The following is a 27,636-nucleotide window of genomic DNA, read 5'->3' as shown; positions in this document are numbered from 1 at the left end:
TATTTGTTGTTCACTATGTTGCACATTTGATGGATACTTTATATTCTTGTATTTAAAATGTTTCCCTCTTACAGGTATGTTTGTTTTGACTTTGTCACTTCTGCAGTAACTTCTATTTAGAGCTGCTCACCTCCAGCCCAGATCCCGTCAGCAGCGGCTCTAACCCGCCTGGTAGAAACGTTAAGGAGAAGCAGAGCGAACAGTCAGCAGGTGGTACCATGTGGTACCGGGCTTTGAGCTGCGTTGCGACTCGTGGTGACAGTCGCAGTACCGTGTCTTATATCAGGATATCAGATATAAAGACAGAAATCCTTTCTGTCGGTGGACCGACTCGGACTGCCTGTAGCGAACCGGGCATTTAGCAGCCTGATTGAGTTAAAGTCAGAAGTTTTCTCTGCAGCTGAAGTGTTTCTGTGTTTCAGGGCAAAGGTAGGTTTTTCCCGCTTTTGCGAGGACAATTACAAAAATAAATAGAAACAGTTTTTCTAACTTAATCAGACCTACGTTTTTATTCACAAATAAAAAATAAATTTTTGCTAAATTTATTTAGCTAAATATTATTGCTGAGGGGCACAAGCAGGCCTCCTGACAAACGGATAAATATATATATATCTTTTTATTTAAAAAAACAAAAACAAAACCTGACTCAGTCAGGTCCTGACAGTGTCACATTTAGAAGTTGATGTAAAAATGTTTGTTTTAGCCACAAACTGATTATGCTCAGCAGCAAACATACCCTTAACTACAGCATAGAGCAGCTCATCGATGTAGCAGCCATGTAGCCTGACGTAAAAACATTTTGCTAGACAATGTCAAACATTGAGAAGTTTTAATTATTATTAAACGTTATCAAACACGGAGTTTTGAAGCCAAAAATACCTCAGAAATATACAGAGCTAAGCAGGAGAATCAACTCATTTAAAGTTAAAACTGAGCTTCACACAATGACCCTAGCATAAATGCTTGGCTGTTGAACTGGACCGTTCCAGGTTGCCATCTAGCTTTCCATTAGCAGCCCCACTCATCTTTCTGATAAACATTACCAAGGCAGATTAAAACAAACCTTTATCTTGGCCTTTTTCTGTTCTTTCTCATTCTTTTCTCCCTCCCTGAAGTATATGTCCTTTTTTGAGACATTGTTTTGCTAACTTAACTTCTGACCGGAGCTTTGGACGTTTGACTGCTCTGCTCATTGCAGCTCATGTTACCAGCAAAGCGTGCAGTACCTACCGCGGCCACCAGGAGGTCCCCAAGAGCAATTTTTTTTTCTTTTTATCAATTAAATAATTTTTACATACATTATCAAATATATATTATTGTAAAAACAAATCACTTCATAGTGAAATTGTGTGTTTTTGATACTACAGTGACAGAAATTATTACTAAAAAAAAAATAATCAGCTCAACTGAGGGGCCCCTTGGTGGCCCTGGGGCTCTAAGTGGCTACTTAGTTTGCTTATGCCTTGGGCTGGCCCCGCTTCTAAATGTTTCAACTTTTAAAATCGAAATAATCTGGGTAAATACAAAAAAAAGTTTTCAAATTAAATTTTTTGTAAGCCATTCTGGTTTTGTTTTTACTTGAGCCATTGTTGCCATTTAAGCCAGGCACTTTATTTTCAGACAAAACATAAAAGTGCATGTCAACAGATATTCAGCATTTCTCATTTATATTTAGATCTCTGATATTTTAGATATTTGAGAAACAGAATGCCATCAGCTAGTTAAAAGTAGTACGTAAAAAGCACAAATACTGGTGTTGTTGGTTCCTGCAACTCTGAAAACTAATAACAAATCCAGCAGAACATGTTCATTTTAAAGAAACTTTTATAAAGTTTAAACATTTCTGAACATAAACCTTTTGAACAGGTCGGGACATATACAATTCTTAATATGAAACTGTAAATATCTCTCATTGTGCACACTCTTAAAGTGATTCGGAAAATAAACACTGCCATCGTCCACTGCTGGACCTTCTAACATCTCTTTATGTCACTTGAGGCACTTTTTGAAGAAACAGATAAAAGCACAACATTAAAAGACGACAGCGCCCCCTGGAGGCAGTCTTTTTTGGAACACAGTGGTTTTCTTGGAGCAGAGCCCAGCTTACACACTTAAACCGATCAGTTAAGCTTTATTATTAATACAGACATGCTGGCAGCAAGAGACAGCTACGCATGCAGGTTTAAATATAGTCGCACGCTGCAGATGGTCGGCCCAGAATGAGTTCTGAACTCCTCAATGTTCGCAGATTATGGATGGTGTCCATTCAGCTACGTTGCTGAGACGGATGTTGAAGGAAAGGATTGTTTTCAGGGAACATTCCTGCGTTGGAAACGATTTCTGGTCTGCAGATAAACATCACATGCTCGTAGTCTTTCCTCTGACAATGAAAGCTTCGGGCTGATTTAGCTCTGATGGTTTCTGGTCTTAAAACCTTCTAATGCAACTTGGTACTTAAATGCTTCTCTGAGGACTGAAAAAGGAAAACTTAGAAAATCATTTCAAAATAATTTCTTCTATAAAATGCACGAACGAATGCAAAAAACCGAAGGCCGCTTTGATCTGTTCCTGAAATGCTTCTGGACACAAGTAGGATATGGACATGTAAACTGTGAAAGGTGCAGTCCCACTTTAACCCAGAGACAGGCGCGATTCATGTTTTCCTGGTAAACGAGGCGAAAAAACGAGCACAAACTCCATCGTGGCGGCGGAGGTTGTTTGTCTGAGCGTTGAGTGGAGCGTCCTCGAGGCCTGCGGTTCTGCAGAGCGCGATGGCACCGGGATGTCAGAGCGGGACGAATGGGTTAACAGAGTCAGTGACAGCAGCAGTGGCCGACTAGCTGGGAGTGGAAGGGCTCTGGTCATGTGAGGTTTCCTCTCCTGAACGGTGAAACAGAATCATAAAGCGGCGGTCCGACTCACAGACATCACCTCTGTTTACTAACACGCGTCTCTCACCAGGAGGTCCGTCTCCGCTTTCGCTGCGTCGCTCGTCTTTATCGTCTGGAATTTCCACTTGGCCCAAATCCTGCGCATCCGCCACACTGGACTCCTTAAAAATCAGACAAATATTTACATGAACACAGCCAAAGCGACACCGGAGCTTCTAGAGGATTCTGTTTACCCGTGACTCTGAGAAACGGTCTTCGTCCGAGTTCCTAAAGCCTTCTGGAGCCTCCATGAGGAACTCCAGGCCGTCCGCTTCCTCTTCATCACTGATGAGACAAAAAAAAAAAAAACAACTCACGTAACCAGAGCAAGATGAAAACGTTTTTACACCTTTACACATTTGTTCATGATTTGCTTTCTGTCAGATCAAAATCTTAAAATTAAAAACATCATATCATATTTAGGGAAAATCAAAACTCCATGTCAGGAGTGTCATTTGGGCCAAAAGTACTTGGAGCCAAATAAATATCACTTTTAAAAACTAAAATCAGCAAAAATGTTGCATTTTTTTTTACCTACTCAGCAATAAACTAAGAATGACATATTTTAAATAAGTAATCAAATTTTCTTTTAGAAAAGGATCCAAAACTTCAAATGGTTTTTGATGTTTATGTTTGATATGCTGCATGTATCAAATATAACTTAAAAGAAATTTGCCTTTGCAGTTTGGCGCCTTCAGATTGGGCCTCTGTCTCTTTAAGAAGCTCCTGCCTTCAACATGTCTGTAATGTTTTAATTATCCATGGTGTCCACAAACCCTTAAAAAGTCTTAAATTTATAATAAAAAGTGTAAGTTGGTCTTAAATACATTAATCACAGGTCTTAAATATTGTTGTCGCAGGACTATTCAATCTAGTCTTTAAGTTCGAGTCGTTGGTATGCTAATATATTGTTGCTAACAAGCTAGCTTCTTTTGTATCCATCGTGGGTAAATGGAAATAAATCACTAATTGGCTGGACGATGTTTGTTTTTGCCACTTCTGTTGTCAACGCTATAGGAGCCAGCAGGGGCCCCAATCGTGTCCTGTGGTTTTTTCAGTGTTTCATTCAAACTTACGATGGAGTTTCAGGGCAATACTAAGAAAAAAAGTCATAAAATTACCAGAATAACTTTGGAAAATTATGACTTTATTCATGAATTACTATGATCTTTTTCTTGTATTATTTTGATTTTATTCTTGTCATTTTATTTATTGTTTTATTTTATTAGCGTGGCCCTAATGCTTGTACAATCTCTTAAATATGACTTTTCAATCACTATCTACAATAACTCTGAATAATTTGAATTGATATGAGTTACAACATTTCATTTTCTTTTAGGATCAATAAAGTATTTCTGAATTTTAATATTTTTTATAAACATGCAGAGCAGAAGGAATCAGAGGAACTATTTCACCCTGCTGGTACCGACCTTCCTTCGGAGAATATCTCCACATTCTTCTCGTCGTCGTCGTCTTCTTCTTCTGTTTTCTTGTCTTGCGTTTCATTTTGGTCCTCTTCCTGTTTCCCATCCTGCTCTTCTTGGTCTTCGTCGTCCTGCTGTTGCTCCTCTTCCTCTTCTTCCACATCTGAGAAGTTGAGAAAGTCGAAGCTTTCAAGGGCGGTCTCGACTTCCTGAGTGAAGCTGGCAGACGTAGGAAAAGGCGCCTGAGGAGAAACAGACGCAGCAGGTTAGCGCCCGGCGTCGCAGACACACCTGCTGAAGTTTAGCCCTCAGCTCACCGTCGGAGCGTCCGGCGTCAGCTTGCTCTCCTGCGTCTCCTGCAGCTTTCCTGCAGCTTCAGCTTCAGTCTGTTCAGCTGTGGGCTCCTCGAGCGTCTCCGTCTGCGTGGAGAACTCATCGGGGCAGCAGCCGCTCAGCTCGGCTGAGGCCTCAGAGATCAGGTCCTCCGACTGAACAGATGCCCTGTCGGCGGCACCGCAGTCCGAGCAGGAGGTCCGCAGGTGGCCGTTCGGCACCGCTTCAGGCTGAGGGAAAACGTCCACGCCTTCCGTCTCGACCTCCTCCTGGTTGGACGAGAGCGACGGCGTGGAGACGCTGGACTTGTGCGGCGCGGCGGACAGCTGAGTGGTGGGAGCAGCTTGCAGCAGGTTGGAGGCCGTCAGCCTCTGAGTGTGATGAGCCAGAGCCGGGCTGGACGAGTCGTCTGATGATTCAGAGGAGTTGGACCAAACCGTGCCGTTCTCCATTTCTCCCTGACGCTTCAGCAGAGACTGGTGAAGAAGAAATGATCCCTGTCACTTCAACATGTAGGTTAGTAAATATAATACAGAGCTAAATTTAATAAATAACATTAATAATACAAACTATGAGTCAGACATACTGAAAGCGTTAAACTGAATATGTCTACAGTAGCTGGGTTTTATATAGATGTGGAAAACTAGAAGCACATCTTAGGTCCAGATTTAAAGATGATTTGAACAGATAATGGAAGATTTATGGCCTATACGAAACGTGTTCATCATATTTTTTGCACAAAATCATTCTTAGATGATATTTTAGTCTGATCAGTTCTGCCTCCTTTCAGAATGAAATGTTTTAGGGCCTTCTGTCACTTTAAATCCAAATAATCTGCGTCTGGCCCACACCCTAACTCAATGTTTACTCTCACATGTGAAAATGGATGCAAACAGCTGCACAACTGTACAACCTCACATCTTTAAAAAGCAGAAGTGGAGCCTCCTGCACAACCAACGAGAAAACAGTGAGTGACTTCTGGATGGTAAGTCAACAACAAAACACTTGTATTTTCCAGCAGCCATTGTACAGTTCAAACAGGTGTAAAAACAGCTGACCAAACATGGGGTTACCAGGGAACGGGCCGGGCTTGGGTGGGTTGATGGGTAATGGCGCAGTGCCTGTCAAATATGACCTAATTTGAAACGGCTCATTTTCCAGACACCAGAAAATAGCTGTTTTCTGGGAATAAGTTGATAGGGTTTTTTTTTTTTTTTTAGAACCAGTAGAACTTCCCAGGTGGAAGTAGAAAAACATGCAAAATGTGAATTTTGTGTAGCAGGCCCCATTTAAACAGCAGAAATTAACCTAAACTGGAGCGAAACCATTAATCACAGATAATCTAGGACGTTCCTTCTTCACATCCTTCAAGAACTGAACCAGACTCTAGAAAACAAAGAACTGTACTAGAAAATACTGCATTAAAAGATTACAAGAATCTCCAATTCCATAAAAACAAAAGTATAGTTCAAATCTTTTTGGACAGTGCTGAGCATTATCTACACATTTGGTGAGTGAATTTACCTCAAGAGAAGGAAAAAAGTAATTTTTTAAAGAGAGAAAACTAATTTCTAGATGTCCTCTGTGCAAACATGCAGCATAAAAAGGGCTTTATGTTGTGAACAAAAACGCAGAGAAAATCTGGACCTGGTTTGCTGAGTGAAGCACTTTAAGTTGTGAATAGAAGCCAATAAATCATAAACTACAAAACAGAGAGGAATGTTTTGACTTCAGCCGATTAGCCGACGATGCTGGATGGTTGGTACTAAACTTCACTGAATCCAACATGAACAGAGGAGCAGATATTAAAACTCAAACAAATTAAAAGCTCATCTTGCTTTTAAAGATGTCGTGGGAAAGTCAGCTGATTCATTTAGCTTCCCTTTTGTTTCATTGGGAAATAATTAACCAACTAAATGATCTCCTTTCTTTTTATGAAGCTGTAGGTAAACATGGGATTGTATGAGATTCTAACAGAAAAAAACCCACCTAAATTTATAATAACCATGATCCTAATACATTGTCATGAAAAACAGAAAAGTATTCATTTATCGACACTTTTAATCTTAATCTTCACTGTATTTTATTAGGATTTTATGATGCTGACCAACGCAGGTGGTAAATGGTTTTCTGTTTTTTACAAATATACTCTGAAAAGTGCGGCATGCATTTGTATTCAGGCTCTCCATTCTGAAGTTAGTTAAATCTTTCACAAATCACCAAATAAAGTTAATAAAGTACAACTGTGTGTCCTGTGAGAGTCTATGAGGTTTGTTAAAGAACATTAGTGAATAAATAATATCATAAAGCCCAAGACTAAAGCAGATAGGTCTGGGTTAAAGTAGTGCAATAGTTTATAGAAAGTTTAGTTTATAAAACAATATCCACAGCTTTGAACATCTTGCTCAGTATTGTTTAAACCATCATCTGGAAATAATTAGCTTAGTGATGACTTTATATGCTTTCCTGAAGAGGTTAGTAAAGGTCCATGATCTATACTTAACATGTTCGTTTCATTGTTTTACATAAAATCCGAATAAGCCTACAAAACTCAACATTTACACTCACACAAGAAAATAACTGCAAACAGATGTGCAATTATACAACCGTCTCTTAATATTACAAATTTATATAAATATATATTCTCTGAATGCTAAGTCAACAACAAAACATTCGTCTTTTCCAGCAGCACAAAGCAGTAAAACCAACTGAGCAAACGTGCTGGAACCCAGCTTGGGTTGCTAGGCAACGGGCTGGGCTCAGAGGTTGCTAGGAAACAGACTGGGCTCAGGAGTTGCCAGGTAACGGCACAGTGCCTGTGGAATGCGACTTAATCTGGAGGTTTTTGAAACAGCTCTTTTTACAGACACAAAAAACATTAACTTACTACCAACAAACAGATGCGTTTGCCCTATATAATGTAACACACTTTTTTTTTACAACTTTATCTAATTTAATTTACTTTTTTTCATGTATTAATTTCCTTCCATTTAACAGTGTTGTTCTACTTTATGTTGGTATATCACATAAAATCCCAATAAATACACTGTAGTTTGTGGGTTTAACATAATTTTTTTAATTAAAAGATTATGAATGTTGTTATAAAAGGTATTGTACTTTTTTTTGTCATTGTGTTGATGTTACCTGCTTAGTTAGCTGGCCTATCTGCTCAGGTAGACGGCCTGAATTTGTCACTGTCAGTATTTTTAACATCAAAATTGGACCTTTTCTTAGAGTTGGGTGACATGACCTAAAAATTAAATCTGAGATTATTATTATTATTTTTATTTTTTTTACAACAGAGCCAATTTTAATCTTTTTTTTTTTTTCAATTACAAATGACAAGAGCTATTATTGAAAAGGTGGCTTTTATTTCAGTCATCCCTTCTGTGAGTATCAGGGTCAGGTTACAAGATTTTTTGTTAAATAATCAAAATATTGCCTTCATTTTTACCAGACAAACATCTTAAAATTACGAGATAAATTTGGTTTTATTGAGAGAAAAGCTAAATGAGGATCTGACATGACCAGCTCAGTTCATCTGGTTCTTTCAGCTGTTTGCATCATTGTTTCAAAGTCCTGCTCCTGATAATAACTAGATGATTTATTAAAACATCAAGTATTTGTATTAAGTATAATCCATAAAAAAATACCAAAGTATATTTACCATATGCTCAACATTCCTCATTTAATTTATTTTTCATGTTTGAGTTCTCATAAAATTGCTACTTTCTTCATCTTCAAAAACCAAAAATTTGATTGTTAAAATCAATTTATCATCCAGCATCAAGTCCAAACAAAAATGCAAAAGTGTGTCTTTTTAAAACCTCGACACTGATAACCACCCCACGTCTTGTTGTCACTGGTTTAAACATAAATTAAACATTAGCAGGAACTGATTGGAAATCAACAACGATCAATTTTCTTTTTAAAGAAACTACAAACTACGCTAAAGCTACGGCCCAACACACCGGCTGCGATGAGACAAGGTGGAACTTCGCTCGGCTGAATTCCCACCGGAGCGACGCCGCCATGCCTGGAAAAGCCTCCGCCAGCGAGCGGCTGTGGCGCGGCCCGCAATGAGGCACGCTCTTCGTCAGGGTGAGGAAGAGGAGCAGGGACACATTGGAGCACTACTCAACCACTATCAATCAGCTACAGCTGCGCTCAAACATGCTGCTGCCGCCACACAACAAGCCCCCGCTGCTGCCATTCACTCCCCTCGCGCCGTGGGCCCCACAGCCACTCGCTGGGCCACACAAGCCGCTGTGAAACTCGCCACACACTCCAGAGCTACGGCTACACACACAACAACTGGGGAGCAGCTGAAACAGAGCAAGCCGGTGAAATGACAGATGAATCATACACACAAAAATGCTAAATTAACCAAACCACTCGAACGTTTCCCTCCTTTTGTCGTGTAAGAAAAACAACGAAACTTATTGGGATTTCATGTGACAGTTTAGTACAAAGTAGAGCATCGTTGTTTATTTAAAATGTTACAGCTCTAAGCAAAGTTGAGTAATGACTAATTACATTTACTTGAGTAACATTTTGGGGAAAAAATGACTTTTAGGAGTAATTTTACTACAATATACTTTTTATTTTTCCTTGAGTAATTTTTTTAGGAAGTATTTCTGTTCTTACTGGAGTGAAATTTCCAGATTTTCAACCCACCGAATGAAAAACAAACATGTTTTTTTACCAAAAACAGTTTTTGTTAAAGTTTCAGTTACTGAAGGAAACTGATTTGAAATTTTTTTTTCTTTTTCCTTATTTTGTTACTTTTATGAATTATTGTCATTTTGGTCCTTAAAATACCAAAATTTCCACTTGACTTTATATTTTGGTCCATCTGATGATGTAATTTTTAAACATTAAAAGATTGATAATTTGATCAGTTACTCAGTACTTTTTACCAAATACTATTTTAGATTTCCTTGAGTAATTTCTTGGATGGCTACATTTTACTTTTACTCAAGTAAAAATATGTTGAAGTAGAGCTGCTCTCACTAGAGTACAATCGGTTCGTTCTCTGCCCACCTCTGCCTGCAAGTCGGGCCGGACTTTAAATTATTTCATACTGCATATCTGATCATTTTCATTTTCCTTACTTTCTTTTCTAAAGAAGAAATTACAAATGAAAGAAAATAAATGTGTTCAAAAAGTGGCTTTTACCATCTCTCCTGAAAGTTGTACACCATTTTGTTATTGTTAAATTACATGAATGTAGGCATAATATTAGCAGAATCAAAATGCAAAAATGAAAGCAAAACGTCGTTCAAATGAGGAAAAAAGCTCAGGCTGTGTTATTCATTCAAAACATATTCAGTTGTTAGTTTAATCACTCCGACCTCCAGTTACTGTTTGATGTGTTAAAAGATGAAGTATTTCCTCATCTGTAAGGCCGATATCCAAGTATAACTTCACAAGATGCAACGGCTTCCTCATTTTAATGCTTTGCTGTTTTTCATGTAGGAATTTTAATAAAGTCACTATTTAATTCTCCTAATTTTATAACTTTGTTCTGGTTGAGTTAAAACTTTATTCTTGTATTGTTTTGATTGCCGTGTGGCTATTTTAATAATTGAAATAAAAATTATCTGTAGGAAAAGATGCTTAGTACTGTTAGCATCAACATGTGAAAAACGACAACAGGGCAGGGCTGATGTGTTGATTATGTTTTATCATTTATCCAGTTAATAATTTCATAGCAAAAGGGGCTCAGCAGGAGATTTTTCTATGGAATTAGTAAATATTTACAGAAAAATTCAAAATGTATGTATTTTCTTGTAGTTTTTGCTTAATTACTGATCATATGATTTTAGCATCAATCTCTATGCTCCCTTCATGAGTAGTCCGATTAATAATCGTTTCAGCCCTGGACGTAACGCAGCTTTAAGTTTTCTCCCTGACCTGCTTGTTGTCTTCTTCATGGTCCGTTTTGTTCACTAATGTTTCCAGACTTTCACAGAACGGCTGTAGATGTACTGAGATTAAAATGAATCAGAATAAAAGGAGATATTGAAATTCCTCCTGACTTTTTATTGACTTGTTTCCTTCCACCTTACAGTTTTGTGCTTTTTCCTGCTTCACCACATAAAATCCCAATAAAAAGTTAGAGTTAATGGTTGTAATGTGACAAAAAGCTTAAAAGTTCAAAAGGTGTGAATACTTTTCTGAGCCAGAGTAAATAAAGACGGCTGTTTAATTAAAATCAGTTTTCACTGGACTCACGTAAAAGACCTGCTCCCGCATGGACGGCGTGTCCGGAGGGCTCTGATTGGACAGCAGTCGCTTGGAGACCGTGCTGGACGAGGACGTCTGGTCGTCCCTGTCAAACGGACTGAACAAACACAAACAACGCAGGGAGTCAGATTTTATGATAAAAGCAGCTGCAGCAAAGAGAGAGAAGCGCTGAGGGAGAATAATTTATGACCTCCAGGTGACCTCTAGGTTGAGTTTCACCGTGCCGAGGTCGTTGATGTCCACGGCGAGTGTCTGCGGCAGCGGGCAGAACAGATCCAGCATCTCGCAGGACACGCTGCCCACCACCACATGGTTGGCCAGGCTCTTCAGCTCCGTCACCTTGACAACAGAAACGAGCAAACACGAGGCGCAGCCGCTCAGAAACCGTTCAACACGAGATAATTATCGAAGGCGAGCAGCAAACAGAGCATGGAGGACATTTTCCTGCAGACACTCTGAACGCAGTGAAATTAAAACACTTTACGCATTTTAAAGGTCTTCAAACTTTTCCAGAACTACATTTAAATAAATAAAAAAAGAGTGTAAATTCACTAATATAGGGCATCATCTATTACTGTTGTTCATAATCTTTTGTGATAGTTTTCTACATTCTGCAGCAGGGAGAAAATCAAGTAAAACTTTGTATTGAAATTTCTCTCAGTCACAATAATTTAGCAAAAAAAGGAAAGAAAAACAATTTCAATAATGTTTAAGGTATAAAATATAAGCCGATCTTAATTTCACAGATCACTAAATCACTGAGTCATTAGGAATAATAAATATTCAATATTCATCATTTAAGGTAAATGACCTAAACAAGACAGAATAAAAATGTCTTTTTCAGGTGAATGAAAATATCTGGTTTCANAATAAAAATGTCTTTTTCAGGTGAATGAAAATATCTGGTTTCAACTGTAAATAAATCCAAAATTATACTTTTAATCAAATGTTACGATGTTTGAATATTAAGCACTTTCCAAACCTTGAAAGCAGTTGAAATTTACACATTTTCAAGGACTTGAAGCACCCAGATGAACCCAGTACGGTACGCAAAGCAAAAAATAAAAACAAACTACAACATATACCGGCTTATTAAACCTACATTATTATCCATTATCTTTTAAAACAAATGTACTCAAATTCTGGGACCTTTTAAAATATAAAAAAAATGTTCAAAGAAAGAAACCACCAACTTCTACATGATATTCAAAAAATGTTTTGTGACAGAGAGCGTGATTATAATTTAAGAGAAGGAAATTTAAATAAAAAAAATTTATCAGAACAACCAAAAATTAGTTTTTCTATATTAGTGTGTGGGGTAGATCTTTGCTTAAATAATCTCAAGCTCAGTACAAATATAAACCAAAAGAAAATTAAAAAATGCACGTTTCAAACCAAATCTGGCCCGCTGTAGCTGTTTATTTGGCCCTCTAGACTATAAGTTCCTCTAGTTTTTCACAAATCTGAAAAACTCACACAAAATCAACAGATCCCCATTTTTTTAAAATAATTTTTACTGCAATTTTCTTCTCAAAACTGGCCAAAAACATTGTGTTTAAGTGACCACTGCCTCAGCTAGGCGAGTAATAAAATGTCACATTTAACATCATAAATTAGCGTAAATATCGCAAAAATCACTCAGAAATATTTCCAAATTATCACCACAAAATCTGTGATTTTTATTGCAAAAAAAAGAGAAAACAATCAGATAATCCTGGATGGACCGATCAGTGTGAAAACATTATCAATATCATCTAATTTTAAGAAACACTTATTGAATGCTGAACCAACCAGCTATTTATTGATATTTTACCAGTTAAATGGAACAAAACATTAAGAAAATTCAGATTTTTGATACGACCCAAAATGAAAATGAGTTTGACCCCTTTAAATTTTAAAGCTTTATATGAATGATTAACTCTCAATAGTTCAATCATTTCATGGAAATCAGTGGGAATAAGTCTCTTTTATCCTTCAAAGTTCTGTGAATTACTTCCAGTGTCAGTTTATTTTGTTTATTTCAGGATGCCCAACCTCTAAACCGGCCAGATGTGCTGTAATGAGCCGTTCATTACTACCTCTCTGCCACTTCACAGAAACCTGAGCACAATGTCAATAGCAGAGATTTATTCCCTTTATTCCAGTTTGATGGTTCTGGGTTCTTCCTGCACGTTCTTTCTGCTGTTCAACTTCCCTTTTCCCACGCTGTCAACACATCCCAACAGCATCTCCTCCGCCCTGCTGCTAACTGGAATCCATAGCACTATAAACCACTCTGATATCATCACTACTAAGCCAAAACAAAACAGAAAACATTTCACGGCTTACAGCCAACCAGCAGGATTTTACTAAATTAATTTTAAAAATCTGTTAAAACAGCAAACAAAACTACTTTTTTTGACACTCAGAAGCGAAATCTAGTCAGATACGATTATATATATAACATATCCATGAGAAAACGCAAACAAGCACCTTCAGTTCTGGCTTCACACATCAGTGACATGAAAAAATGCAGCTGCTCATGTCTGGACAGGAGCTCAGAGATATGATCATAACATGAGCTGGCTTTGCTCCAAGGACTTCCTGTTTGTTGCAGGACCAGTTTAAAGGTTGCATTTGTTGGCTTATAAGGTTTTGAAATAATACAAGACCTTACTAGAGTAAAGATTGAAGTTGCAACATCAGATAATTCAAAATGTTTCATCAGCCCTGTGCAGCAGCTCCTCATAAAAGGGAGACGTTTGTGTTTGATGTCAGAACTGCTTAGAACCGCGGCGTCAAACTCATTTTTGTTTTGGGTCAAATCAAGATTATGAAGGCTCTTAAAGGGCCGGTTGTGCCAGAATGTATTGATTAAAACATGTTCACAAAGATATCAGTGAATTCTGAAAAGTAAATAATAATATTGAACATTTTTTCAGGCCCTCCAGGATTTAAGTTTTGTGATTTTATGCAATAAAAATCAAAGTGTTTGTGGTACTAATTTGGAAATATTTCTGCTCATTTATGAAGGTAAATGCAACATTTTATTACTTGTTGTAAAGATCGTGACATTAATTAAGGCTAAGGCTGAGTTTAGTACAAGTAAGAAAGTTTTTGACAATTTTTGAGGAAAATCTGCAATAAACTCCCAATTATATATTAGTGCAAAAAAAGTGCTGGGATTTGTTGATTTTGCGTGAATTTCCACGATAATTCACAAGAAACTGGAGGGATTGATTGATATAATTTGGCAGTAAACAGATAAAAACTGCATTGATTTGATTGATAAAATATTATTTAAGCACATTTAGTGTTTAGTCTAGAACTTTTTCCAGTCATTTTCGACTTCTCTATAAAAGAAAAATCCTGTAAATAGTTTAATTACCTTGATGGACAGCAGCTCTGTGACCAGAGGCTGGAAAGTGAACTCCTCGCTGTCCCATATCTGCTTGTTGCTGACCTCCACGCGACCTCGCAGCCTCCAGCGCTGCCGGCCGTACCGCATCAGGACCTACCAGCCCCAGAATAAACCACAACATGACGCCACTGCGAGCAGAAACCAACGGTTTGACTGTGGCTGCCCTTTCGCGGCTGCGCCTTACCTCGTATTGGTCGCCAGCACACAGCCGTGCGAACCCAGCCAGGCCTGAGACGTCAACAAAGAAATGAGAACTGGGCCGCGAGAAGGAAGTCGCAAAGTAAGTGTGAAGAGTGACTCACCCTTCATCTTCACATGAAATTCTCCCATCTGGCTTTCTAATTCGTTCTCCAGGGAGCACATGTGCTACACAGGCAAGGAAAAAAAAAAAAAAAAAAAAAAAAAAAAACAGGCTCACACTCAATAGATCAATAATCAAATCAATATTCATTCATTCTTCTAACTTTCTCTGCTTTTACTGAACTGAACAGTTCAGTGTAAGCCACAATTCAATAAGACATTAGGACAAAACTGCAACTTTTACATTAAAATCTACTTGCAAAAATGTGAGAAGCAACACAAAGTGATCATCTTGTCCAGGTTTTCTGGTCTCCATCTGTTGTCATGGTAACTAGGACCACATGTCCTCATTCACTTGGTGCACAGAGATCTGCTTTTAACTGCTGCATTAAAATTTGGCTAAATAAAGCCATCGTTTTCAAATGAACACCCACTTACATCCTGTTTTTATCACCGAGATCAGAAGAAAATTTCTGTTTTCTTCAATAAATAAAACAAAAAAGCAATCTTGATGACTTATTTAAAAAGAAAAGAATTCAAAAACCATTTGAAATTTTAGATCCACAAACCCGTGCCTACAAAAATAAATCTGATTACTTGTTTAAAATAGTTTATGCTTTGGTTTATTGTTGAGTAGATAAAAGTGCAACATTTTTTGGTGCTATTAGTTTTTAAAAATGATATTATTTTGGCTAGTGCTGTTGTAAAAGAATATTTCAGTAATCGAGTACTCTAGAATATATTTACGATTCTCTGTCTCTTCCTCTCTCTTTCGCTCCCTCTCCAACCATTACACCACAAAACGCCGCACAATTCAACAGTTTTGGCCTGCAATGGTTTTTGCAGTGACTATTTTGGCCCACATAACAAAATGTTTGGACGCCCCTGACCTGGACTAAACTTGTAAATTAATCAGCAAGGCAGACGTTCATTAGCTAAAGACGAGCAGACTCCAGGTCAGCCACTTGCCTCTGTGTATTCCCTGTAGCCTTTATTGGCTTCGCTCAGGCTCTCTCGGGCCTCCTTGCTGCCTGTGGCCAAGTTGAAGGCCGCCACCATCTTACTCGCTCCATCACGCAGTCGCCGCTGTATACAGTAAGCCTCATACAGTTCCTCCACCTGGGAACATCAGAAACAAACAAAGGATCAGCATCAATAGATTTTTGTCATAGTAGATCAGAAAGCACAGATTTATTGTATAAAGTGAATTCTTTATTTTAAATCAACAAAACACATTCAAGCTTTAAATTAGAAGTGTTTAATGATAACTTCAAACCACCTCTTTAAGTCATTGCTCTTTAGCCGTTAAATGCTTCTTTAGACACCCAGGATTATTCAATTTAATTCAAAAATACTTTACATGTTGTAACTCATTAATTTAGATTCTTCAAAGAGTTATTACAGATGGTGATGGCTGTTGATGGGAAGAATAAAATGCAAAAGAAAGGCTTTAAAAAAAAGCTAAACAAATGCTATTCCAAACAACCCCTCGTGTCATGAAACTGAAATAAAAATATATAACAGTATAATATGCATAAAATCTGAAAAGAATTAAAATTTTTTTTTCTTTTTGGGAAAAAAAAGAAAAACAAATAAAATGAAAAATATTCCAAAAAAGCCATAAAACACAGTTCCTCGAACAGAGAGAATATTTTAATCTCTATCTGTTCTGCTCTGTTTGGTACCAAGATGAGCTTCAGAACTTGTTGGTCTTTAGTTGCTTTAAACTGTTTAATTATAGTTTGGATGTAGATGAGTAATTATTATTTGAAGGAATCCTATAAGAGCAACACATCTATTTTACTTAAGTAGCATGTTCTCTCCTCTTTCCTGTTTTGAAGTGTGGCGAAGAGGAAAGAAACAATCAAACTTTTGCTTTCAATCATCATATTTGTACTCCAGGAACACAGCAAGTCTTAGAAACCAAAAATTAAATCAATTTAAAACGTAAAGTCTAAATTACAAAAAACACACTTGGGTGTCAATAACTGAGGCGCGGGATGCAAGCATGCAGCCAGCTGGTGATGAAAATGAAAAGTCCAGAGAGTTACCATTAACTATGTCACCCAGTAAAACTAAAAAATATGAGCTGAAAGCCAATAAAATTCTCCATAGAACCGAGAGCAAAATGAACAGCTTGTTATTATATGACCTGGTGATTTGCTGTTATTATTACGGCCATAAAAATACTGCTTCTGTGTATGTGGTGGAAATTATCAGTTACACGATACACAGGGCAAGACATCCAACCATGAGAAAACAAGCAACCAGACTTTCAGTTCTGGAGTTTAATAAATCAAAAATGTAGCTGCTTCTGTTTTAACACGACCTAGAAAGCATAAACATATAACAGGTGAGCTGATGTTGCTCCAATGGTTTCCATTTGGTGACAGAATGAAGTTTTTAATGTTGGTTTTTAAAGCTTTACTATGAACAAACTGTGGCTGAAAATCCAGAGGTTGAAAAGTCAGATTAGCTCAGATTAACTGAGTCTGCTGGCTGGTGACAAAAATGGAAAATCAAAATAGTGAACATTGAATACACCCACCATTAAAACTAAAACATGAGCTGCAAGATCACATGTTTCTCCACAGAACTGAGAACAAACTGCAAAGCTGGTTAATCAATCTGTATATCTTTGCAGGAATCATCTTTTATTTTCCTACAGAATTGCTTATTGTGTCCTTTTTCAACCCTTATGTCAGAAGATTGATCAGATCTACATACTAACCTTGCTGAGGTGGAACTCCAGGCGACGCATGAACCTCTCTATGGCTTTCACTTGCTATAACATAAGAAATATACATCAGCCAATTCAGTCATATAGAGAATAGACAGTTAAACAAAGGTTTTCAGGGCTGGCATTAAAATAAATCCAGCACATGAGGCTTGTTGTTCTACACAGAAAAGACCTATAAAAACTTAATATCTCATTTAAAGCGTGTCCTGTCAAAACATAAATGGTCAGGCAGAAACGAGTCCAATGACATGTGAAACACTAAGGTAAAAAAAATATATATAAACAAAGATGCTTACATTTAGCTGTCTAAGCATTTACATAGTTTAAATTTTGATTTGTAGTATTTTTGAGACAAATTCAGCTGATTTTGGAGCCGATTACATGAATAAAACGCAGAATATTTAAATGCTGTTTTACCCCAGCACAGTAAAACATACATTATATTGCCAAAAGTATTTGTACACGTCCAAATCCATTGAATTCAGATGGATATATATGTAGTTTGGTTCAGATGATGCATAGACTCATACATAAAAAATAAATCAGAATGAAACTCACCTTATCCAACTCATACAGAGACCCCTGCCAAGAGATAAATAAAAACAATCAATTAGAAAGGCAAGTTATCGATTGAGTTAACTTAAAGTAGACTGATCTTATCAATCGATTAACAATTATAACCTCAAGGGCCGCTCCATTATGCAACTCCGCTGAGTGACCGCCATGAAAAATTAAACTTCAGAAGCTTATCGAGTGTTTATATTTCGAAACAGAACCGCCTAAAGTAAGTATTACAACCGAAAGCGGACTCTGTTTGGACAGTTGTCCTTTTCTGTTCAGGAATAGCCGCCATCTTTGTTTCTACATAAGGTGGCTCAGATTCAGGGTGACCGCCGGCGCCTTCTACTGGATGGCGGCCAAACTACAACACTAGAAGAAGGAGTAAGCGGACACTTAGATAATATATTGGAACTGCTTTAAATCTAATAAACCACGTGTGTCAAACTGATGGCCCGCGGGCCAAAAGCAGTCTGCATACATTCTCATGAGGCCCCGAGATTTTAGAAGTAAAACCTTTAATATAACAGCTATGTGCTTAAATATTATTTGATCAATAAGAAGTTTTATCTGTATTCTTTCAAATTAGATCAAGGTGAAAATATGTTTAGTATTATTTAATTTCAAAAAGTACTCAAACACAGACACAGCTATTTATTCATATTTTAACAGTTTGTTAATGAGTTTTATTAATATATTCTGCCTCAACAGGTTCTTGATGTTGATACGGCCCAAAATAACAACAAAAATAATTTTCACTACCCTAAAACAAACCATTAATTGTTTGCATCCCTGCATTCAATATGAAGTTCTCCATGAATAATAGCTGAAGCCACTCTTGATACTGGGGTGACTGGTTTGACTGGACAGGCTCTCACCAGGCGACTGTTCTTTTTGTTTTCTCTGATCTGCTGACCCAGACTGTCCAGCTCCAGCTGGTGGACCTGCAGGTATGACCTGACATGACAAAGGAAAACCATCTTTACCTCCCAATGTTATTCCACCAGGGAGCCACCCACACCCACTCATGCCTCCACTCACTGTAAGCCTTTGCGTAGAGCAGCGTAAACTTCATCCAGCCGCTCAGGTTGGGGGGTTTTAGTGGGTGGCAGTTTGGTGGAGCCTGTGAACATCCTGCTTCCTTACAAGGCACGTTTTCTTTTTTGGATCAAACTGTGCACAGTGGAGGAAGAGGAAGAGGGAGAATTATCTCCACTGATAAAGGTTTGGGATTTGTTCCAGCTGAAAGCACCAAGGCGACAGCGAACCGGGGCAGAAGGAACCCCACTCACCTGCTGAGCGGAGAAACACGATCACTGCATGCTTGGAGGGTTGAGTGTAGCTTTGTGGCTTTAACAAACCAAAGTACATGTCCTGCAATCACACGAGAAGGTCACATTAGCAAGGAAAACACATCTGTCTGTCTCTGACGTGGTTGTTTTGAGATTCTCTATGGATTCTGGTAATTACAGGGGTGAATGGGAGGAGGAAAATGGAGGACATGCACAGCGTTTCACTTCCTCAGTTTGTCCAGGCCGCTTTGTTGAGAGTCTTAGATGGCGAGTAGCATGTCAGCAGCAACCACAGAGGCCGCAGCTGACAGCAGCAGGGAGTACAGTCTGCTTATGCTTCTCTTCCCCTTCCTTCCTTTTCCCCTCCCTCTCCTCCACGTCCAGCACTGGAGTGCAGGAAGTTGACGCTGGCCAACGCTAGACAGGAAATTCTCCACTCAAGTTTGGCCTAAGAATAAGAAAACCATCCCTCCACTGAGCGCATGAGGCTAAAAAAAGAAAAAGGAAAATGTCGAGGCTTCGACTCAGCGAGGAGCAGAAACTACAACAGGAGGAGTAATAATCTTCTCACAACAGAGATTTAGAGAGTTAAAGCAAAGCAAATCTGTGCAGCAGGAGCTTGGGTGGGACGGAAACCAAAGCATCTGCTCGGCATTGCTGGGGAAAGTCTTACTGCGACAGACGGAGAGAGGCGCTCCACCTGTTGCAGAGGGAACCAGAGCTGCAGCTATCTATTATTTTATAATCAATTATTCTATTGATTAGTCTGACGATTAATTGGCACATTCTGCAGATTTTTTATTGAACCACTTAAGCTTCTTTTCTGCAATATTAGAAATACCAATAAACAAACAATTCATTTTTTAAATAATAAAATAAACATTTTATTGTCTAAAATGCAATGATACAGCATTCTGCTAGTATTCGCTTTTCATTTGTAGAATCTTTCTGCTCGACTTAATTTCTTAAAACAGTGAAGAGATGATTTGCTCACTTTTTTTTGATTAATTGATTATTAATTGGATAGCAAAAGGTGCTTAATAAGATTTTTTTTACTGAATTTGAACCAAGTGAAGCTGAAAATGTCACTTAAGGGGTTTGGAGTAGAACATAGTTATTTTATTTTTTTACCTGTGTATTTTTGTACAGTTTTGGCCAAATTGCTCTCCTTAATATGTTGTTCTTTCAGCAAATTGCCTGTTTTTGAGCCTGTAGTAAATGATTAAACGCTTACTAAATTAAATGGCGGTTATTTCAGATTTTTGATTCATCACGATTAATCACAATTAATCAGATTAATCGTTTCAGCCCTAAAGGAAATACTCAGATTATGGCTTTTATATGATCAAAGCAATATTGCTATATAATAAGATTAATCTTTTTCAGGACAACAGTGTGAATATGTCGACTGGAGGGATAGGTGGAGCTGATCAATTTTAGTTTCACAGATTAAACATGCCTATCAACGTCTGCTGTGATAATCTCACAGAAATAATCCCATTTAGCTCTTTAAATCCATGCATCTTAGACCCACATCATGTCCTCCTCAGCAGGCGGCTCTTATGTTAATAACTATGAGAGCTAATCGCTCAGTTTGCCCCCTGTTAGATGTGCTTTCATCCCTTTCTTCACAGAGAGGTCATTAGCTGGATTAATCCTCTCTGTACGGAGCTGCACACAAAGAGGACACTGTTCACAAACACCTCACAAGACTGGAGTACATTTTTTAAGAAAAAACAAAACAGAAAAGCTTTATTACAATCAGGGAATGTACAAGTTCAGACAGCTGTTTCAGCTGAGAAAAATCCCAGGAATTAATCCATACATTGGTGAGAGAACAACGTTCCGCATTCGCTGTTTAATCTGTAAATTATTTGTCTCAAATTAGGAGCCAAGCAAAGACTTGTAAAACAAAAACAGAAAGAACATCCAGTGCCTCACAAGAAGAACTCGGTTTTATTTTCCCACATTTTGTCGTGCAGTGCAGGGCTGGGCGATATGGACTGAAGGTTTTACCACAATACTTTGTGGTACTATTGTAATAAAAATGACAAAAAGACCTATTTATTATTTATCTTTTAGAAACTATATGGCTTCTATATGCATGAAAACAGCGGTCACAATCAATACTGCTCCTGAAAAACATAAAAATTATAATACTTAGAACACCAGTCACATAAAAAGGTGATGTGAATCACTAGACTTCACGCAATTAATCATATTTTCAAATTTATCAATACTCTCATTGAACTAATCTACTTTATTCTGGAGAATTAGCTTCTCTGATTTCATTTTCATGTTTTGCTTGTTTATAGTCACAGAAATTCAGCGTAGGAGTCTGCATGCGTGTAGGACAGGATTGTTTAATTTAGCTGTCTTTTAATAAAGCTCCAACCAAGGACAAAATCTGTGCACAAAACAACGGTTGCTTTGTTTCTCAAGCGTAACATTGTTCAACATGCTGATCTTGAATAATACATTTGAACTGAACAAAGTGGAAAAAACAGTAAAATTAACATTCCTTACAATTTGGACAGTTCTGGAGGTTTTAAATATTATTAAACAAACTTTATTGTGACAACGATAAATTAGGATTCTTATCACGATAAATGATAAATGATGTAATAAATAATGCCCACTCCTACAAGGTCCACAAACTTTAATGTGTTTTATTGATATTTTATGAGACAGCTCGAAACAACGTAAAGCATTATTCTGAAGGAAATCTTACCACGAAGCCTCAATTAAATCTAGCTGTGGCCTTTGACTGGGCCGTTCTAATCCATCAGTATGTTTTGATCTAATCCATTCCAGTGTTTCTCTGATTGTTTCTGACCAGCTTCCCTGAAGAAAAGCCTCCCCACATCATGATGCTGCCACCGCCATTCTCACTGTGGGCATGTTGTGTGATTTTTGCTGCACATACCACTTTGAATATGGGCTGAAGAAAGTAGATTTCTCAGGTATCTGTACTTTCCTTTAAGTATTTGTCTTCCTGACGACTTTTTACTTTTCATATTTTCATATGGCTCATTACTTGATGAAAAGAGATAATGATGTTTAGTCAAATCACTTCACACGCAGAAAGTGTGTTATAATGTCGGTAATTATCCATTCAGTTGGATGCAACCAAAGCAACGCAGAAGAAGGAGAGCAAACCGTGGCATGAGAAAACAACATTAACATCACAAACAAAAGAGGAACACATTCAGAGACGCAAGACATTCCCTATCTGTGGCCATATTTTAAAAAATTCTGCCATGTGTTTGGCCCAAAACACGATTAATGACGAATGCGCTGTGTTTTGTGTAATCTAAATGATCCTGATTGAGATCTGGTTTGAAGAAAAACTCGACCGTATCAGTATGTTTAAAATCTTTACACCAACACAGTGCATTCTATGAACAAAAAAAAAGTATTTAGTATGATTAGAACTTTTTAAGTATTTTAGATTTGTCAAGTCATTTTGTATTCTCGAAGGTGAAAATTACTTTTTACTTTTTGTTTTTAAGTACATTTCAAAACCTGTACTCCTTTACTTTTACTTGAGTAAAACAGTCTGACATGTACTTTTGGTTTTACTACAGTATTTTTTTATACAAGTGTCTGTACTTCTAGAGAATGTGAGTACTTTTGACACCTCTCCTCCCTCCACATGAATCTCATCTTATCTCGTCTTATTGTAACTCTAACCAGACCTCTGAGATGTTCAAAGCCTTAAACGTCTCTCTAACTTTCTCCCTGACCCGTCTGCTGTGCTCTTGGCCGGCTGTTTGTTCGCTCATGTTCTCCAACAAGCCTTCAATAAATAGCTGGATCTATACTCATGCTGAACTAAACACAGGTGGACTCCATTTACTAATTAGGTGACTCATGAAGGAAATTACTGCACTGAATTTTATTTATCGGTATATTCTTTTCCATCTGGTCAATCACGTAAAATTAGTTCCAACTGCATTTTAATAAAGGGGTGCGCCGATTTACCGGTGCCGATTTACTTCATTTTGGGAGTCTGGTGATCGGTTGATACTTGCATGTGAATCCGATCTTATCTTCCTCAGCAAAGAGCTAAAAGTCCACCACTGTCCTCTTCTGTCTGAGAGGTTTGACTGATAGATTGACCCACCAAGTCATGTCTTCACATGTGCAGTTAATAATAGTCAACCCACTGCTATAATCTCAGTGATTTTCTTGCTATACATAGCAATATTTGAAATTTAAAAAAAATAATAATAATAGTATCGGCCAAAATCGGAATCGGCAGGTCAGGCTTTTTAAAAGATCGGTAATCGGCAATTAGTCAAAAAACAACAATCAGTGCGCCCCTAATTTTAACTGAAAACGTGTAAAATTAACCACAATCTGATTATGTTTTTTAATACAATTACTATTTTCCAGTGAGTATGATTTGTGATTTTGGGAGTCTTAAAGGGAACCGTGTCTGCTCCACAGCTGCATTCACCCATACTTTGGTTCTGCTTCAGGAGGAAGAGGAGGAGGAGGAGGTGAAAAGGAAGGGGAAGTGGTGTTACAATAAAATGCAGCCACCTCTTTTCCAGATTACTGGATTATCTTTACCCGGCGGCAGCAGTAGGCCACTCAGGCGGATAAACACACCGCAGAGATCTTTTCCCCGCACTAACAGAGAGGGATGGAGCTCAAAGTTATGAGGCTCCTTCTCTCCACATCCACACTTTGTATTCCGTTCATATCCCTCCCCACAGCCGACCAGAGGGGCTCATCACAGGCCACAAAAAGTCCCTTCCCGTCCTCACAAGGACCCCCATCAACTCCGAACGCATTTTAAACACCAAAACAGCCGAGAAAAAAAAAACAAACAAACAAAGCAGGAGAAGAGCCGAACAGAGCCTGCAGGGAGACTGTTGTTATTTGGAAAACATCACAGCGAGACAACTTCTTCACGCCCGACGGACGGACTCATGTCCAGAGAAAACACTCAGGGTTCTTCCAGTGACCTTGGTGATAAAATAAATGTTCAGCGTCCTACCTCTGCGTTAGTGTCCGACAGCCCGAAGGGTAGAGCCGGAGTCCCATTCTCAGCGAGATGCTGCTCTCACTTAGCAGAGGTTTACAGTTATTCTGGGCGCTGTCCTTCTCCCTGATTTCGCAGTTTTTTGTGTCCAAAGTCAAGCTAGCTGCGCACACCAAAGGCTACTTCCGGTGGCCCAATTTCAGCATAAAAGCTCAGCAAGTTACAGTTAGTTATCTTCTGAAAATAACGGCCAAAGTTTTTGTTTTTGTTTTTTTGTGGGGGGGGGAGGCTATTTTTCCCTATTTTATTTAGGGAAAATCTTATTTAGGGAAACATTTTTTAGAAAAACATGTCCATTATTTTAGGAAGGTGAAGATTTTCTTTTAAATGTGAATGAAATGGCTTAAGCAGAAGTGTCCAAACTTTTTATCATGTAGGTCAAAATAATGAACTAAAAAATACTTACGAGCAATAATAATAATAATAATAATAATAATAATAATAATAATAATAATAGTTTTTTATCTTATTATTTTAAAATATTTTAATTAAACAAAGAAAGAAGTTGGATTTTGTGTTGGGAATGGATGTCAAGTTATAGTTGATCTAAACAACCTTATTAAGTTAAAGTTGTTGGGGTTTCTTACATTCTTTTGCCCTAAATTGAAAAATAATGGAGAAAGATTTAGTGTATTTTCAAGCAGGTATGAAACATACACTTCATTAAGGTTACATTTTTGTATAGAAACATGTTTTTTATTATTAGTGTGATGTAATATTCCAATTTTAAATGTTATTTTTACAGAAAATAATCATAACAAATATAAGGACTTTCAAACATTCATCTGTGTCTATTTAATCTATATAATGTTTCACCTAGTGATAAAGTTGCTGAAATAAATTGAGTTTTCAATATCCAATAATATTGCATATTATTCTTATTGCTTTTATTTGTGAAAGACTTGTTTAAAGTTTAATGTGAGTTTTATTATTATTATTATTATTATTATTATTATTATTATTATTATTATTATTATTATTATTATTATTATTATTATTGAGATGATTTTGAAATCTGACTCCCTAAACCGGAAATTGGGCCTGGCTAGTTGCTGTGGCAACAAATATGTCCCTCAGCCTCAGTCACTGTTTTCTCCGTTGCTACCCCTTTTCTGTGCTGGCGACACCACAGAGAAAGCAGCGGAAACAAATAGCCATGACTATTCCGAGAAAGAGGAAGGACCAGGAGACGAAAGCTTTCCCAGTGCAGCGGTCACAATGAGCGGCCTGTTCGGTTCGGCTTCGACGGATAAATCTGAGCTGTAGATGCACCGAGGGTTGCTGGTCCGAGTTGGACCCGCAGGCTGGGAATGAAGGGACGATGGGGGCGAGCATCTGGCACTTTTTACCCATAAAATACAGCTGGCTTGCTGACAGAGTGTGGTGTGCTACACCGCTGGGTAAATTATGTTGGTTCGACTAATTATTACAGTATCGGGGAATCAAGGCGCAGAAATTAGGAGGAATAAAGTTGATGTAACTGGGATAATAAAGTGTGGATTCCCTTTGTAGAGGGTTAAAAATACACCGTACTGAGCTGCAAACTGCTTCCACGTGTTTTAGTTGTGCCAAATTTTTCTAAAATCCATGCAGTGTTTTCCACATCTAGCTCAAAAGAATTTGTTGCGTATACGTAAAATGTACAAGTAAACACATTAAAAGGAAGAAATTGGTTGAAAACATGTATTAAGGATTAAAAAAGACCGAAAATGTATCAAATAAATCTGCCCTATAAGTCAACTGAGGAATGTGTGCGTTAAAATAATACAAAAAGAAAAAACTGACCACAAAGTACTATCTGTAGTCGGCAAACTAGATTTAACAGTTATTGCCAGTAGTTTTATCATCAAGTAGCCTGAAACTTTTGCTCTTGCAGTTATTCAGTTACAGTATTTTTCATTTTTATTTGACTTATTTATAGCTCTGGATCAATGTTGTAACTCTAGGTGGCTCTCAGAAACCACATGAAATCAAAATACCATTGTCTGTTTATGGTCACATTCTGAGTGTGTCCAAATGAAATTGAGCAACAGTTATTAAAAGTTTATGAATGCACATTTGGGGCAAAAGTATTCGTGTCTTGCAGCTGAAATTGAACTCAAGAGAAAAACATTCTCTAGGAGTTTTCTAATTGTATTTTTAAACAACTTAAAATTCTTATTTGAGTCGAACTTACTGTTGCTCCAAATGATCCAAAAACAAATCCACAAACCTGAACTTGTGAATATTTATCACTCAGGCACAAAACTCGGAGCTGGTTTGACGTCAGACCAACGAGGTAACATCGTTCTAGTTAGAGTAAAAATTTCAATATGGTGATGCTCATAAACGTTGTAATACGTCTTACATGAACAAACACCACTTTTAATTTGATCAGTTTAGAGTTATGGGCGCCACAACATTTATTTAAGACGTAATCTTAGTTGTAGGTCTTGTAAAATAAACATGCTTCCACCACATCTTACTACCGTTGATGAGAGCGGCGGCCATTTTGAAACGCGAAGTCCGCAGGCTTAGGTGTAACTGGGGCTAGTAGTAGGAAGCTACTGCCAGTTTCTCAAAGGGAAATCTGACTTCCGGTGCCGCTCCAGTTAATTTTGCTCGACTGGAAAGTCGGAATTTCCCAGTTTCGAGAACAACGGGAACACATATTGTAATGTAGCCTTCTCTCAAGTCAGCTGACAGCAGGAGGGAACGGCGGTGGCGCTTTTTGCTGCCACTTCCACACTTTCCGCAACTTTAAACCATCACAGTTTAACAAGATTTTTGTAAGTAATAGAATAAAATAAAATAAAAAACTGTTTCAGTCAATTAACAGAACTTACATAAACAAGCAAACCTTTAATTTGACCTGAGTTTGCACACTTTTAATTAAGGTGTAATTTGTAATTTTACACGGTTTTAAATATTACATGGTATGACAGCTGCTCAGTGGTAGAGAACCTCCACCACAAAAAGAGTCCATCTTCCTTCCCAGTCATTGCTGATGTCTTTCCATATTGGCATTGTGTTAACATGTACGCTTCCTGACCAGCAAAGTACCAAAACAGATGCTTTTATGAAGATGGTAACACTCTGTACTGATCACTTTATCAAAAGTTTTTAATCAGTAGTACATGGCTGCTACTTTCAGTAATATAAAACTGACTTGGATTGATTTGTATGTTTTTTTTACAAATAGATTTTATTTAAAATCATTATGAAATTTGTGGTATTTTTCTACACTTGAGGTTTGACGTTAAATTCAGTAGAGGCCCTCAGGAATTTCTCTGGAAAACTAGAGTTTTGCTCCAGGTTTCATTTAGGACAATGAGAACATTCTCTACAGTAGATATTTATCAAAAAATTAGAAGCAAA

General features: G+C 37.7%; 1 protein-coding gene across 2 annotated transcripts; it reads right to left on the bottom strand.

Moving 5' to 3' along the window:
- Positions 1–1,806: 1,806 nt before the first annotated feature.
- Positions 1,807–24,402, bottom strand: LOC103153803 (protein FAM65A-like). Of its 2 annotated transcripts, XM_007574843.2 has the most exons (17): positions 24,235–24,402; positions 19,227–19,308; positions 18,976–19,107; positions 18,813–18,891; positions 17,935–17,958; positions 17,368–17,421; positions 15,606–15,755; positions 14,639–14,702; positions 14,521–14,564; positions 14,304–14,429; positions 11,127–11,275; positions 10,925–11,033; positions 4,672–5,163; positions 4,361–4,596; positions 3,125–3,215; positions 2,959–3,052; positions 1,807–2,880 (listed from the first exon to the last, which is right to left on the bottom strand). In XM_007574843.2, exons 3-17 carry the CDS (start codon positions 19,065–19,067, stop codon positions 2,837–2,839), a joined length of 1,848 nt encoding a protein of 615 aa, XP_007574905.1. In that variant the 5' UTR covers positions 19,068–19,107; positions 19,227–19,308; positions 24,235–24,402; the 3' UTR covers positions 1,807–2,836. The 2 variants fall into 2 exon arrangements, with proteins under 2 accessions (XP_007574905.1, XP_007574906.1); XM_007574844.2 differs by lacking the exons at positions 18,813–18,891; positions 18,976–19,107; positions 19,227–19,308; positions 24,235–24,402 and adding an exon at positions 18,058–18,522.
- Positions 24,403–27,636: the final 3,234 nt, after the last annotated feature.

Source organism: Poecilia formosa, unplaced genomic scaffold (genome assembly GCF_000485575.1).
Source record: "Poecilia formosa unplaced genomic scaffold, Poecilia_formosa-5.1.2 Scaffold363, whole genome shotgun sequence".
Classification (NCBI taxonomy): Eukaryota; Metazoa; Chordata; class Actinopteri; order Cyprinodontiformes; family Poeciliidae; genus Poecilia; species Poecilia formosa.
The sequence above is the reverse complement of the archived record's forward strand: the minus strand, read 5'-3'. Positions and strand labels throughout refer to the sequence as shown.

Bases quoted from the DNA above. Each gene is read 5' to 3' on its own strand.
- LOC103153803 (XM_007574843.2), bottom strand. From the start codon at position 19,067: ATGTTCACAGGCTCCACCAAACTGCCACCCACTAAAACCCCCCAACCT. The intron at 14,703-15,605 runs GCAAGTGGCTGA...TTGCCTGTGTAG, and splicing joins GCTACAGGGAATACACAGAG to CACATGTGCTCCCTGGAGAA. The intron at 14,430-14,520 runs GTAAGGCGCAGC...TGGGGCTGGTAG, and splicing joins GTGCTGGCGACCAATACGAG to GTCCTGATGCGGTACGGCCG.